At 40.5% G+C, this 14,978-nt stretch overlaps 1 protein-coding gene across 1 annotated transcript in view; it reads right to left on the bottom strand.

The window, feature by feature from the left end:
* Window positions 1-14,978, bottom strand: part of LOC140492209 (A disintegrin and metalloproteinase with thrombospondin motifs 19-like) — a 538,786-nt gene that overhangs the window by 91,355 nt on the left and 432,453 nt on the right. The window contains 1 exon segment of the mRNA XM_072591100.1: window positions 837-972. Within this exon segment, the coding sequence (XP_072447201.1) occupies window positions 837-972 (136 nt within the window).

The following is a 14,978-nucleotide window of genomic DNA, read 5'->3' as shown; positions in this document are numbered from 1 at the left end:
CACCCGTATCAGCATTTTGGAGAGACCATTCCTTCCGCAACTCCTTTGTCAGATCCACGCCCCCCACATTTTCCTGCCACTGCAAGAAGTGCAAAACGTGCATCCACACCTCCCCCATCACCTCCGTCCAAGGCACCAAAGGATCCTTCCACATCCAACTGAGATTTACCTGTACTTTCACACATATCATCTACTGCATCTGTTGCACCTGATGTAGTCTCCTCTACATCGGGGAGACAGGATGCCAACTTGAAGATCATTTCAGAGAACATCTCTGGGACACCTGCACCAACCAACCCCACCGCTCCATGGCTATACATTTCAATGCCCCCTCTCACTCCACCAAGGACATGCAAGTCCTGGACCTCATCCATTGCCAACCCTAACCACCCGACACCTGAAGGAAGAACACCTCATCTTGCAACCACACGGGATTAATGTGGATTTCACCAGTTTCCTCATTTCCCCTCCCCCAACCTTATCCCAATCCCAAATCTCCAACGTGGTACCACCTTCTTGACCTGTCCATCATCTTTCATCGATTGGCTCCACCCTCCTCTCCGACCTATCACCTTCTTCCCACCTTTATCTATTAATCACATTCTCAGCTACCTTCCCCCCAGCCCCACCCCCCCCCCCCCCCCCCATTTGTCTCTCAGACCCCCGGCCCACAAGCCTCATTCCTGGTGAAGGGCTTATGCCCAAAATATTGATTATCCTGCTGCTCGGATGCTGCCTGACCTGCTGTGCTTTTCCAGCACCACACTCTCTACTGGAGCATGCAGTACTGCATTAGCTGTCAGTTGAAACAGATCAATATGCATATCAGTTATTACCTGGTCTGACATGGCTGTTGATTACACTTGCGTACTAGTGACTCAGGCTTTTTCAGCTGTTTGCATTTTCTATTGTCCACAATAGCTGTAGTTTTGCTCATGATTTTTGTACACGTCACAAGTGTTTTTCTTTCTCCTGGAGAAATAGTCAAAGGTGAAATCAGTTTTCTTTATGTAAAACAAAGGTTGTTTAATATTCACAAAGTTTTAACTCTCATTTCCATGATTACGTAGAGCATGCAGACCTGGGTAATGATTGAACCCATTTCCCATGATATTTGTTTTAGTTGAAAAGATGGTGAAACCTTTCCCTTTCATTCAGTCCAAAATAAATTCTTAATTGAAGAGATCGTAGATAGCATTAAGCATAATAATTGCAAAACTATCTCTGGAGGTAAATGCCAAAAACTGTTATGCAAGTTCAATGGTAATATGAATTATTTAGGCAGCCCACCACAACCTCCTCAAGAGCAATTAGGGACAAGCAGTAAATATTGACCAGCTACGATAACCACATCTCATGAAAGAATGAAAGAATGAGAAAAAGAATACAGTGGGTTATATATTTACAGATGCACTGCAACATCTATTGCAAAAACTTGAAATCTTGTACCTAATTTATAGTAAGCCACATTTGAAATTTGAGGTATATTTCTTACTAAGATCAAAGAGCAAACAAATGAATAAAAATTCTAAACTTTCCACAAATTTGGGGTGATAACTCTGAATTTGATTCTGGAAGCTGGTACATAGGAATATTTGCATCTTAGTCAACAAGAGCGAATTTCCATTATGATAGCAATTCTCATGTAAAGGATACATTTCAAATGATTCAGATTGAGGAGGAAACAGCACATAGAAGCAGAGTTGGAATCTAAATATCAAGAAGGTATGGGACCAAAACAAAGTTTTAAGGCAAGAACTTGGAGCAACGTTTTTACAGTTTCTGTAACATTATTTTAACTAAAATTAAAAACCTTCCAACATGTGAGGAAACAACATCCTAGCTATCTTATATATTTAGTATACATCTTAAACTAAATATCATATCAAAAACCATTTTCACCTGTAGGACTATACTATAATTTTAAAAATATCATATTTGAAATAATCCTTTGTCAAATCTGTCTTTTGAACAATGAACAAAATATCCTGAATTACGACAACATTATGTGAGTGAGGAAGGACCTAGCCAAGGCTCCTGGTTCTAATTAATAGCCTGCAATGTTTACTTTTTGAAACTTCAGAGGCTGAATTTTGGGCCCCGCTGACATTGGGAATGCAGGCTAGAACCCTGGTTTCCTGACTCCATTCCCAACATTGGCTGTTTTGGCTTCTTGCAGTCATGAGGAAGGCAATTAAGTTTGTTTCGAGTTTTGTCAAGCAGGGATTTATGAAGTTGACTAGCATTTTCTACTCAGCTTTTACTTTCTCAACTGATCACTGACCTGGAGACAAGGTTCTGATAATGAAGGTGGCCTACAAGACTCCTCTGTCTGCCTCAGTGGATTTACTGTAAACTGTCTGAAGAGGCACCTTCTTGTTCAAGCATTCTCCTAGTTACTGATCTCATACTCGCAGCCCCACTTATTATGAGAGACAGCCTGTCTCCATGATAATTAAGTTCTCATCCAGGTGAAGAAAAGTTTCCAACCGGAGGTGTGTTTGGAACTTGAAAACAGTCCCAACTTCTGCTCCTCACCTCTGTAGGGAAAATTCAACCCTTAGTCTCTACAGTAGGATGATAAAGGGATAGATTTTAGTTGAAATGCACTCTGGGATAGCTTTCTTTCCACGACTCAGAATAAACTCAGACATTTCAGTACACAAAGTTAATGGAGCAATGATTAATTCACGTAGCACCAATTCTAGCATATCAGTAAAGAATGTTGGGTGGACAGCCTAGGGAATAGCCCATAGCCCAAGCCAGGGGAATCAGCATAAGCTTGAATAATGCTGTGTGAACAAGCTAATTCTCCATAATGTCTTCAAGAGAGATAGACTGAAAATTCACTCTGTGTGCTGAAACCTTCTCAGCAATTACAAACTGAGAAAGTAATTCAAAATAGACAGTGCTGCTGGCAGTTGACTGATGCTTTTTGCAAAAGATAGTAATCTGAATTGACATCTTAAAAGGTTATAGTTTCTGTAGAAAAATAAATGAAGATGAACAGTTACATTGTTCCAATTTACACACAAAAATGGTCTGATAAAAATGTCCAACTGCCTCAGGATAAGCATGTAGCCAAGCCAGAAATATGAGTTCATCAGAGTTTGCGCGCTTTGTTGGGTAAAACCAAGCTTTGTTCATTTTAATCTCACAAAGAGAAACTGTACGCTGGACAGGGAATTCCAATTTGAATGCAAACCTCGGTGAAATGCTTATGAGCTGAGCCAAGTTTTGACTGTGTCGATGACTCACATTGTGTTTTCACATGTCCTCATTTAGCTTAAAAGAGTTTAAAAGGTTTGCAAGAGATTGGGTAACCAAGCTGAATGTCTGAACTGAGATTGGTTTATCATCACGATAATCACCTTTATAAAAGGCAAGAAAGTTGATGTCAAAGGCAGGTATAATTGAATCATTGACTGAATTACAGGGGGCTGAATATCTGTATGGGGGTGAATATCTGTAGGGGCTGAATATCTGTAGGGGCTGAATATCTGTATGGGGGTGAATATCTGTATGGGGGTGAATATCTGTATGGGGGTGAATATCTGTAGGGGCTGAATATCTGTATGGGGGTGAATATCTGTAGGGGCTGAATATCTGTATGGGGGTGAATATCTGTAGGGGCTGAATATCTGTATGGGGGTGAATATCTGTATGGGGCTGAATATCTGTAGGGGCTGAATATCTGTAGGGGCTGAATATCTGTATGGGGGTGAATATCTGTATGGGGGTGAATATCTGTAGGGGCTGAATATCTGTATGGGGGTGAATATCTGTATGGGGGTGAATATCTGTAGGGGCTGAATATCTGTATGGGGGTAAATATCTGTAGGGGCTGAATATCTGTATGGGGGTGAATATCTGTATGGGGGTGAATATCTGTATGGGGGTGAATATCTGTAGGGGCTGAATATCTGTATGGGGGTGAATATCTGTATGGGGGTGAATATCTGTAGGGGCTGAATATCTGTATGGGGGTGAATATCTGTAGGGGCTGAATATCTGTAGGGGCTGAATATCTGTATGGGGGTGAATATCTGTAGGGGCTGAATATCTGTATGGGGGTGAATATCTGTAGGGGCTGAATATCTGTATGGGGGTGAATATCTGTAGGGGCTGAATATCTGTAGGGGCTGAATATCTGTAGGGGCTGAATATCTGTATGGGGGTGAATATCTGTATGGGGGTGAATATCTGTAGGGGCTGAATATCTGTATGGGGGTGAATATCTGTAGGGGCTGAATATCTGTATGGGGGTGAATATCTGTAGGCTTGCAGAGGTAGCTTAGTCCTCAGGAAGTTTGTAAAGCTGTTTCCTGAATTGATTCCTCTATGTTTGTTGCCTCTAAGTGCTATTCCTGAAGGTCAAATAAGAATTTAATGGCATGTGAGCAGCAAGAATCCAGTTAAGGATGGCAGTGAAGCACATTTTCTTCAATTTTCCAAGCCACAAGGGATTTTTATATCATCAGATGCCTGTTTTGTAACAGAAAGTCATTTGAGGGATTGTATACATTTGCCATCAGTAATCCACAGCAGGAATTTATCTCCAAGCAGTAGGCATGCCTTGAACTCATTTTAGGGAGACTAATGTCTTTGTGAGTCATTGTCCTGTTCCAATGGTAGCTGCTTCCCTCCCTCTGGAGTTGCCTCCACTCTGCCATTGTTGCTCTTACTGATGACCACACATGTCCCACAATACAAGGGCAATGGTGCCTCGCTGGTTGGGCCTCCTAACACTGGAACCCAACTGCTGTCTACAACTGGATGTGGTTTCAGGAGGAAATTCATATTTGGCCGTTTCCATGAAGATCATGTCAATTATTCTTCTATGGTCACTTGTAGACTTTCAATCTGGAATTCATTCCAGTGCTGGGACCACAAACCACCGGAAAATCCAGTCCCATTGGATCAGGAAGAGGTCAGTTATTTGATCATTCCTGTGCAGTTACTAAGACGGGTGCAGGTACCCAGGGATAGCTTTGTATTTGCAGTTACTGGGGGAGGTGCCAACACAATTCAGAATCAAATTTTAATTTGGCTTTTCTTTTAAGAATATCGGATTCGGTCTTTCAATTAAAGTAATCCCCATAGGTGAGAATAACTAGGTAGGATTGCTACCAAAATCCAGCTCCTAACAATTCATTAAATTGACAAAATTATACAGCCTACGCAGACTTAAAATATCTTGAACAAACATCATGCCTGTGGAGAAATGCCAGTTGTAAGAATACATCAGCACTGGCAAAAGAAAACATTCAAATGAATATTTCACTGAAATGTCACGTAGGATACCAAAAAGAAAATGAAATATGCCTACATAGTCCTTCAAAAGCTATTGTTCCCAAGAGGAGATGATTTGAAAATAATCTGCTGTTATTTAAGTCTAGACAGAATTTGATTACTGTTAAAGAAACACAAAAGTTTTGGACTGAAGTAGTAATTGCACAGCCAATCTACCATCAATCAATATACATTACCCATTTTTTTTGCAGTAACAGACCTTGTACTGAGGTTTAGTTTCCATAGAAACAAGTGCTTTAAACTATCTACAACACATACTTAATAGAAAAGAAATGTTCTTCAAATACACCATAAAGTCAGTTTAACCTTTCATTGTTTCAACAAGTGTAGCTCAGCTAACGTGCAAATATCCCAATGCTATTAATTTATTCTAATTAATTTATTCACTGTTTCAGAGGAGAAATACAATAAAAACAACTTCGCAGCTTTTTAATGCATATCGCTTTCTTAGTAGTTCAAAATAGCCTGAATTTTATTCTCTCACCTAACACCCATTCTCTCGTGCTGTACAAAAGTAATTACTATTCATTAAAATGAGAATACAAAGTCCACTAACACACATCTGATACTTTCTATGTGTAACAATATTGTGAACTCAGTTTTAAACTTCATGCATAGGTTGTGGGCATTGTTGGCTGTGTCACCATTTAATACCTCTCCCTAATTGCCCTTGAATGGCATGGCTCAATAGGGCCATCTCAGACAACATTTGAGACTCAACCATGTTGTTCTGGGTCAGGAGTCGCATGTAGGCCAGACAAGGCAAGGATGGCAGAGTTCCTCCTCTATAGGAGATTAATGAATTAGATGAGTGTTTTTCTCACAAATGTCAGTGGTTACATGGTTCCCATAACATAGAAAATAGAACGTTACAGTGCAGTACAAGCCCACCGACCTGTGAAAATAATCTGATGCCCATCTAACCTGCACCATTACATTATTATCCATATGTATGCCCAATGCCCATTTAAATGCCCTTAACATCGGCGAGTCTACAACTATTGCAGGCAGTCTGCTCCAAGCCCCTACTACTCTCTGAGTGAAGAAACTACCCCTGATGTCTGTCATAAGTCTGTCATGCCTCCATTTAAAGTGATGTCCCCACATGTTAGCCATCACCATCCGAGGAAAAAGGCTTTCACTGTCCACCCTATCTAACCCTCTGATTACCGTCTCGACTAAGTCACCTCTCTACCTTCTTCTCTCCAACAGTTCCCTTGGCCTTTCCTCATAAGACCTCCCTTTCCTACCAAGCAACATCTTAGTAAATCTCCTCTAAAACCTTTCCAAAGCTTCCATATCCTTCCTATAATGCGGTGACCAGAACTGCAGGCAATACTCCAGGTGCGGCCACACCAGTGTCTTGTACAGCTGAAGCATGACCTCGTGGCTCTGAAACTCAGTCCCCCTGTCAATAAATGCCAGCAGACCGTATGCCTTCTTAACAACCCTATCAACCTGGGTGGCAACTTTCAGGGATTTATGCACCTGGACACCGAGATCTCTCTGTTCATCTACACTGCCAAGAATTTTACCATTAGCCCAGTACTCTGCATTCCGGTTACTTCTTCCAAAGTGAACTACCTCACACTTTTCCACATTAATCTCCACTTGCCACCTCTCAGCCCAGCTCTGCATCTTATCTATGTCCCTTTGTAACCCACAACATCCTTCAGCACTATCCATATATCCACCGACCTTACTGTTATCTGCAAACTTATTAACTCATCCTTCTATGCCCACATCCAGATCATTTATAAAAATGAAAAAGATCAGTGGCCCCAAAATAGATCTTTGCAGCACACCACAGGTAACTGAACTCCAGGATGAACATTTTCCATAAACCACCACCCTCTGTCTTCTTTCAGCTAGCCAATTTCTGATCCAAACTGCTAAGTCACCCTCAATCACAAAACTCCATATTTTGTGAAAATAACGCTAGCTTTCAGTCTAAATATTTAGATTTGCAAATTTCACTACTTGCGATGATGGGCTACCAATGCATGCCCCAGAACATTAGCCTGGATCCATGGATCACAAGTCCAGTGACAATACTGGTCAGCCACAACTTCCAGAAGAAAGATATCTACAATTTATACAGAGGAAGTGATGCTGCATGTCTGCACATTATTGGTCAGATCACATTTGGAGTATTGTATTCAGTTCTGGGCACCTTGTTTATTTAGGCCCTGGACAGAATACAAAGGAGATTTACTAGAAAGAAAGGTTTTAGATACAAGGAAACATTAGAGAGATTGGGTTCATTCTCGTTGGAGCAGACAAGATTAAGAGGTGACCTTATTGAGGTGCTCAAAATTGTGAACAATTTTGACAGGGTAAAGAAGGATATTCTGTTTCCAATGGTTAGTATGGAGACAGATTCCGCAGGAGGTTTCAAATGTGAGCTGGAAGTATATTTGAAAGGGGTGATGTTGGAGAGTGATGGAGATAGGGCTGGAGAGAGGGACTAAGCTGGGTGGCTCTTTCAGGAGCCAGAACAGACATATTAGGTTGAATGACCTCTTGTACTGTAAAATTCCATGAAATATTCACCACAGTTATTTTTGAAAAGTAAGTATACCACTGAAGAATAAGCTTTATTTTTCGCCTTAACCCAACCATTGGTTTAAAATTGAATAACATACATGTTTATAAAATTCTTGTTGAATCTGGGTAAACACAATTAAAAATCAGATACAAAATGCCTTTTGTTATTAACAGACTAATCTGACACTTCTGCAATTGCTCTGTATAACAGGTGAGGATTCTAATGGTTTACTCATGGAATAAAATCCTTTGACAATTGTTTAGAAACTTTGCTGAGAGGTGATGACATCTTCCATTTTAATGAAGCCTCTCCACTTGGATATCTTTTCCACTACTTGCCCTGTCAAGAATATCACAGTGCTGGGGCGCTGATGATCATTTAATCACACTCTTGCCTCACTCTCTATTATTTGCCTTCCAGTGTATGACCAAAAATGTTTTCCTCAAGATATGTTCATTGCTGACTTTCTTCAGCCTCTGCCTCAAACCACTTTTCATCATCACAGATTTCTCTCTCTTCTGCATTCACTGCCTTCTTATCCTCCCATAATCTCTCCCTCCAGATAACTTCCTTTCCCATATTCACAGCCACCCAATTGAGCCTACTATTTATATGGTCTTGCTGGTGCCATCATATCAACCACAAATTAAACTATTTTTGATGATTGCCATGTACTCCCCTTGACTGTATTCCCATTAAACTGTTGATTACCCAATGTCTCCTCCCCAACCTCATGTTAGCAAATATCATTGCCATCATCATTTCTCAAAAATCAAACCTTTGACACCGGTGTTAATGTAAACAACCTCCTCACTCTATGATCTCTGAAAATGTTATAACCCACCAGATTTATGCCCAGTTTTCTGAGGATGCCACATTAAATATCTTTGATGATGTTTTTGCCCTTACTACAGACTGAAACAGCACATATCAAAGCCACAATGGATTTTCTTTGTGACCATGCCAAAGATAATCTACCCCTTCATGTCCTTCTTCATAGTGAGCCATTAATGATGTTGAGACCACACCATCATCTTTCATTACCTCGCCACCATTTACTAGCGAGCTCGGTCTGTGCTTAGCTGGTTCACTTCTTGTTCGTCTAATCACAGCCAGAGTATCACCTACAAAGGTTTCTCTTCCCATTTATGCTTAGTTATTTCTGATGTTCCTCAAAGATCTATCTCTGGCCTCCTCCTATGTCTAATCTACATGATGCCTGTGGCAATATCATCAAAAAGCCCTGTAATATCTTCCATATGCACCTAGCTCGATTTCACAACCTCTTCTCAACTCGTCCACTGGTCCTAAAATATCAGTTTGCTCGTCCAAAATCCAGAGCTGGATGAGCAGAAATTTCTGTCAACTATTTGACGAATTGAAGCCATTATTATCAAATAAGCTCCAAATTTTGTTCCCTTGCTACTGACTCCATTCTTCTCCCTGGAGACAATGAGTCAAAAAGTCAATTTGCAATGTTTATGTAATTGTTGACCCCAGGATGAGCTCCTAACAACATATTCACATCATCCTCAAGACTGCCTCTGGCTTTTCTCCAGCTCAGCTCATCTGCGGCTAAAACCCTTGGCTATGCTCTATTGTTATGCAGGGATTTGTTTATTTCAATGCATTTTTGTCTGGTCTCTCACTTGCTGGCCTCCAGAAACATAAACTGAGTTGAAACTCTTCTGTTAATATCTTAACTTGCACTAGGTCTGGTTCACCTGTTGTGCAATTCTTGACTGAGCGTTTTAATTGTTCGACCACTGGTGTTTATGCCTTCAGATGTTCAGGAATTCTGTCCCTAAGACATTACTTAAAATCCTACCTCTTTGACCAAGCTTCTGGTCAACAGACTTAAAATCTCCTAATGTGGTTCAGTTCCATTTTTAATTTTATAACACTCCTGTGCAGCATGTAGGGATGTTTTACTGCTTTACAGGTGCTGCACAAATATAAGAACTTGTTTGTCACTGGACACTTGGTGGAAATTTCTTCTTGGTGGTGGAAATTGAATAAAGATTTGTACCCCTATTGTCTTTCACTACGTCTCACACCTGCACACACAAAACATGGGTGCTGGGGAAAATATAAGCAGTCCCGCAGTTAGGCTGCAGTGCGGGGGTTTTCAGACAAAAGAAGAATTTTAAAAAAGGAGTTATTGTTTCCTTAAAGATGATAGAGGTATAAGATATCAAAGCTGGTCTGAAATCCATCACCATTTTTTAAAATGCTAAACTGATCCATTTTCCAAATACTTTGTTGCATTACTTTGTGTCAATAATTGCTTTGTGACAATAATTATAATCCACATGGGACAAAGCCACTGTCCAAGCTATATCAGCACACAAAACCAAAAACCTGACCATGTATATCAAATGCTCTGAAATTCTTGTAATTTGATTGCAATTGATTGTTCATTGCTGATTCGTAAGAATAGTTTTTTTTACTTTTTGTAGTACTTTACCCTAATAGCCATTTGTTGGGTTTACCATTAGTCTTAACATTGGTTTTGAAGCTTGGGGAAATTATTGCAGAGAGTGATCCTGTCCTCATTCTGTGGTTAACTGGATGGCTGAGTTGTGGTGTAGAAAGAAACCAATAACATGGGCTTAACTCCAGAAGCTGCCAAGGTGTTACCTTCTCAGCCTCACCCCTTGCTGAAGGACTGGTGATCCTCGGGTTAAATACACCACCAGCTGTTTCTCTCTAATGAGAGCAATTCAGCCTGTGCCCTTGCTCTCTGGGACTATGCTGACTTTTACTTCTCTGTTTGTCGGATAGAATTTAATCTGACCTCTGGGAGAGGGCTCCTGCTCTCAGCTAGAATTGAAAACATTAATCAATTTTGCTTCCAACTTCCAGCCTTCTCTCACCTTCAGCTGCTCCATCTGAGTCTTCCCTTCCCTTCGTTTACTTCTCTGTTTCCATTTCTGGGAACAGGCTGTCCACAAATATCCATTACAAGCCTACCAACCCCCACAGTTCCCCCAACTACACTTCCTCACACCCTAACCTCCGCAAGCTTTCTGTTTCAATCTCCCAGTATCTCTGTCTGTTGCAACAATGCTACCTTCTGGATGCATCTGAAATGACTTCCTTTTTGCTCAACCAAGGATTCCATTCCCCTCATTTGTGATAGACAGGGCTCTCAGTCGGGTCCGACCTATTTTCCACACTTTTGCCCTCACCCCTTCCTTCCAGAACGACAAAAGTCTTCCCCTTGTCCTCACTCTCCATTTCAGTTGTCTCTACATTAAAAGTTTCTCCACAGGATACCATCACCAAATACATTTTACCTTCCCTTCCATTGTGAGCATTCGGCAGGGTCTGTTTCCTTTGTGTCACCCTGGTCCAGTCTTCAATCATTCCCAACTCACCTACGAAATCTTAGCCTGCACCTTCTAAACACAAAGGACAAAAATAGCAGATACATGGGACCACCACCATCTAGAAATTCACCTACAAATTGCACACCACCCTAACTTGGAACTATATTGTTAGTCCTTCATTATCGCTGGGTCAGAATCCTGGAGCTCCCTTCCTCACATCATTGTGGGTATCCCCACACCACAAGCACAGCAGTGGTTTAAGAAGGCAGCTCACCATAACTTTCTCCAGATCAGTTAGGAATGGGCAATAAACACTTCCCAGCCAGCAATGTAGACATCTGTTTTCTAGCCATTGTTAGGACCACTGCCATTGAGATTTGTCCCATGTGTGTTCATTTGTACTTGCAGCAACACAGACTGGATATAGTGTGAATGGATGAGCAATTTTAGCTGTGTTCCTTTGGTTTGCATTATTAATTTAGCTCAGACCAGGAAACTAACCTAGAACTTCGCTGGCCTGTTCAGCTGTGTTGGTGGAAACGCTTGCTGAGTTGTTAGGAAGGCATTATAAGCTAAAAACACAATGAACTGTAGAAAGCTCTGGGGGAAAAATCAACTTCACAATTAAAATTCATTTAACTTTGCACCCCTGCAGGTTTACTGAGCAATGGAACACGCTCAAGTAAAAATAATTATTTAGAAGTTACTCACTGCAGGTGAAGAGCTTTAGAGTGTTTCTGAGACAGTAAGAAAACTCATTTTTATCACGAGAAATCACCTGACCATTATAGAATTTGCCTGATATTTATTTGAACAGGTTGAAAATTATGCCTCATCTTTCTTTTCATCACTTGGTGATTTTTTTTAGTCCTGAACAAACTAAAAGGACCAGGAGTAGGTCATTTGGATCTTTAAGTTTAATCCAATCTTCAACAAAGTCATCAGCAGTTCCAGCAACATCTGTGAAGACAGAAAGAGAGCTAACATTTTGAGTCCGGTATAACTCTTCAGGACAAGAACAGACAATACCAGATGTGAAGTGTTAATTCTGTTTCTCTGCCCACAGATGCTGCTGAACCTGCCGAGTATTTCCAGCACGCCTTTTTTTATTTCCGATTTCCAGCAGTTCATGCATTTTGCTTTGATTCAACAAGATTGGTTGCTGATCTTTAAATTCAAAATCCCTCCCTGCATTATCTATCTATCCCTTAATTAATTAATATCCTAAAATCTATCAATCTATTTCTTGGATTAATGACTCTTTGGGATAGAGAATTTTAAAGGTCCATTACCCTTTGAGTGAACAGCATATTGTAGAGAACAAGTAGATTGTTAGGGTGCATTCCTTCCTTTAGTTCAGTGTTTGTCATAGTTAGTAGCTGTAGACAATTTTATATATCATCTTTACTAACTGACAATGTGATATTTGTGGAATATCCTTTCCTTTCTTTACTACACAGATATCTGAATTTCTCTGGCAGGCAATTCCTGCTCATCAGCATGAAAAATATTTCGCAGCTGAGAACCTGCCATACAAATCCTCATATTCTGTACTTTCTCCAGAAATACTTTATTCATTGGGTCAGTCATCTGTGGAAAGGATTGTAACTGACAATAGCATGAACAGTGAAGGCAGCGTTCGATGATACGTACAATTATGTTTGCTGTTTTGCACAGAGTAAACGATCCTAATCTCTACACTCAATGAATGCCAGAGTTTAAAGTACTTTTCTCAATGTGCAAGACATTTAAAATATTTCCATACACCAGTGGAATGCAGCATGCTACTGAAGTATCAAAGTGAACAGGGTTTTGCAACATTAACTGTCATTTGCTGAGTTATGATTGCTGCAGGGAAAGGAACTTAAAAGCTTGTGTTCTTTGATACTATCTCTAGCTACATATTGTAATTAAGCTATGTACCAACAAGACAAAAATTGGAGGGTTTGTTTCAACACTTTTTCATACATTTTTTGTATTCCACATATTTTAGGATAGAATTTCTGCTGAGTTTCCAGATCTCATCACCTTATTGGGAATGCTGTAGAATCAATGTAAACTGTTTCCACCACCTTCACTGCCAAACGTATGGTTTAATGGAAAGTTTTGGTGTAGTTCAGGGAATATTGGAGAAAAGTGACAGATTGAGGCTGAATTTTCAATCTGCACAATAGCTGTATCAAAATTTGCAACATATTTCAGTGTTACAGTCCCTTACCACAATATAGCAGGGCAGAAACTCAGTGGGATCTCCAGCCAATCATTGTCTGTGTTACTGAACTTGGACTGTTTTCCTGGGGCAAGGTATTTCAGATGTAAACTTTACAGCATTTATACAAATGCCCCCCTTGCGTGAGGTGGGTAAACAAAGAGAATAAAACTGCAAGAGTGCATTGACACAGATCATCTTGATGGTATTGCTGTCTGAAGATAAATACTTTAACGTTATTCAACATTTCAATTTTCTCCTTTAATGAAGACAATGCATTGAAATCAATTGATAGGTGTTGCATATTAGGGTTAAGGTTTGTAGAAATCACCAATGTCAATATTCTTTGGGAGCACATCCTCAACAAATGGTGGGATCTTGCTGTAGGAGATCCCTGCAATAGAGTACAAGGGAGGGAAGGAAGCTAAACCTTGTCGATGATAGCACAACATTGCAAAAGGGATATTGAAAGATTAGGTGAATGGGCAAAACTGTGACAGACAAATGTCAATGTATGGCAGTGTGAGGTTCTCCATTTTTGACTGATAAGGGTCCTTTCTAGATGGTATAAAGTTAAATACAGTGGATGTCTAAAGAGCCTTGAGGGTTCAGGTGTACATTTCTTTACAATGTCACGAACAGATGCAGAAAATAATCAAGAAGGCTAATGAAATGCTGACCTTCATCTCGAGAGGACTGGAGTAGAGGGATACAGAAATTATGTTGCAGATATGTTGGAGGGAGTACAATGTAAGCTTACAGGAATGACACCTGGACTTCAGGAGTTAATTTATGGGGAGAAAACATACAAATTAGACTTGTTTTCTCCAGAATATAGAAATTTAAGGGGTGATCTAATCAAAGTCTCCGTGATATTAACAGGAAAAGACAGAGTAGATAAAGATAAACTATTACCACTGGCTGGGCACTCTAGAACTAGGGCATTGTCTGAGGATTAGGGCCAAACCGTTCAGGAGAGATGTTGGGCAGCACTTCTACACACAAAGGGTGGTAGAGATTTGGAACTCTCTCCCATAAATAATCGTGGATGCTGGCTCTATTGTTAATGTTAAATCTGAGATAAATACGTGTTTTTTGAACAAAGGTATTAAGGGATATTGACCAAAGACAGATATATGGAATTAAGTCACAGATCATTCATGATCTCAATGAATATTGGACTGGGGTAGACAAAGCCAGATGTCACATGACACCAGTCACAAGTCACATGATACCACATGACACCACCTCCTCCTCAACTAGTTTGACGGGGGGGGGGGGGGGGTGGGAACCAGTGATACACATCTGAGACGGGGGTAGGTGTAGATGGGGCAGTGACAGGATGTAGTGAATCTAGTGAATGTGGTCCCCTTGTTCAAGAAGGGGAGTAGGGACAGCCCGAGTAACTATAGGCCAGTGAGTCTCACTTCTGTTGTGGGCCAAGTCTTAGAGAGAATTGTAAGGGATAAGATTTATGAACATCTGGATAGGAATAATGTGATCAAGGATAGTCAGCATGGTTTTATGAAGGGCAAATCGTGCCTCACAAACCTTATTGAGTTCTTCGAGAAGGTGA

Source organism: Chiloscyllium punctatum, chromosome 2, assembly GCF_047496795.1.
Source record: "Chiloscyllium punctatum isolate Juve2018m chromosome 2, sChiPun1.3, whole genome shotgun sequence".
NCBI classification, from domain to species: domain Eukaryota; kingdom Metazoa; phylum Chordata; class Chondrichthyes; order Orectolobiformes; family Hemiscylliidae; genus Chiloscyllium; species Chiloscyllium punctatum.
Note: the sequence above shows the minus strand (reverse complement) of the source record. Positions and strands in the feature narration are given on the sequence as shown.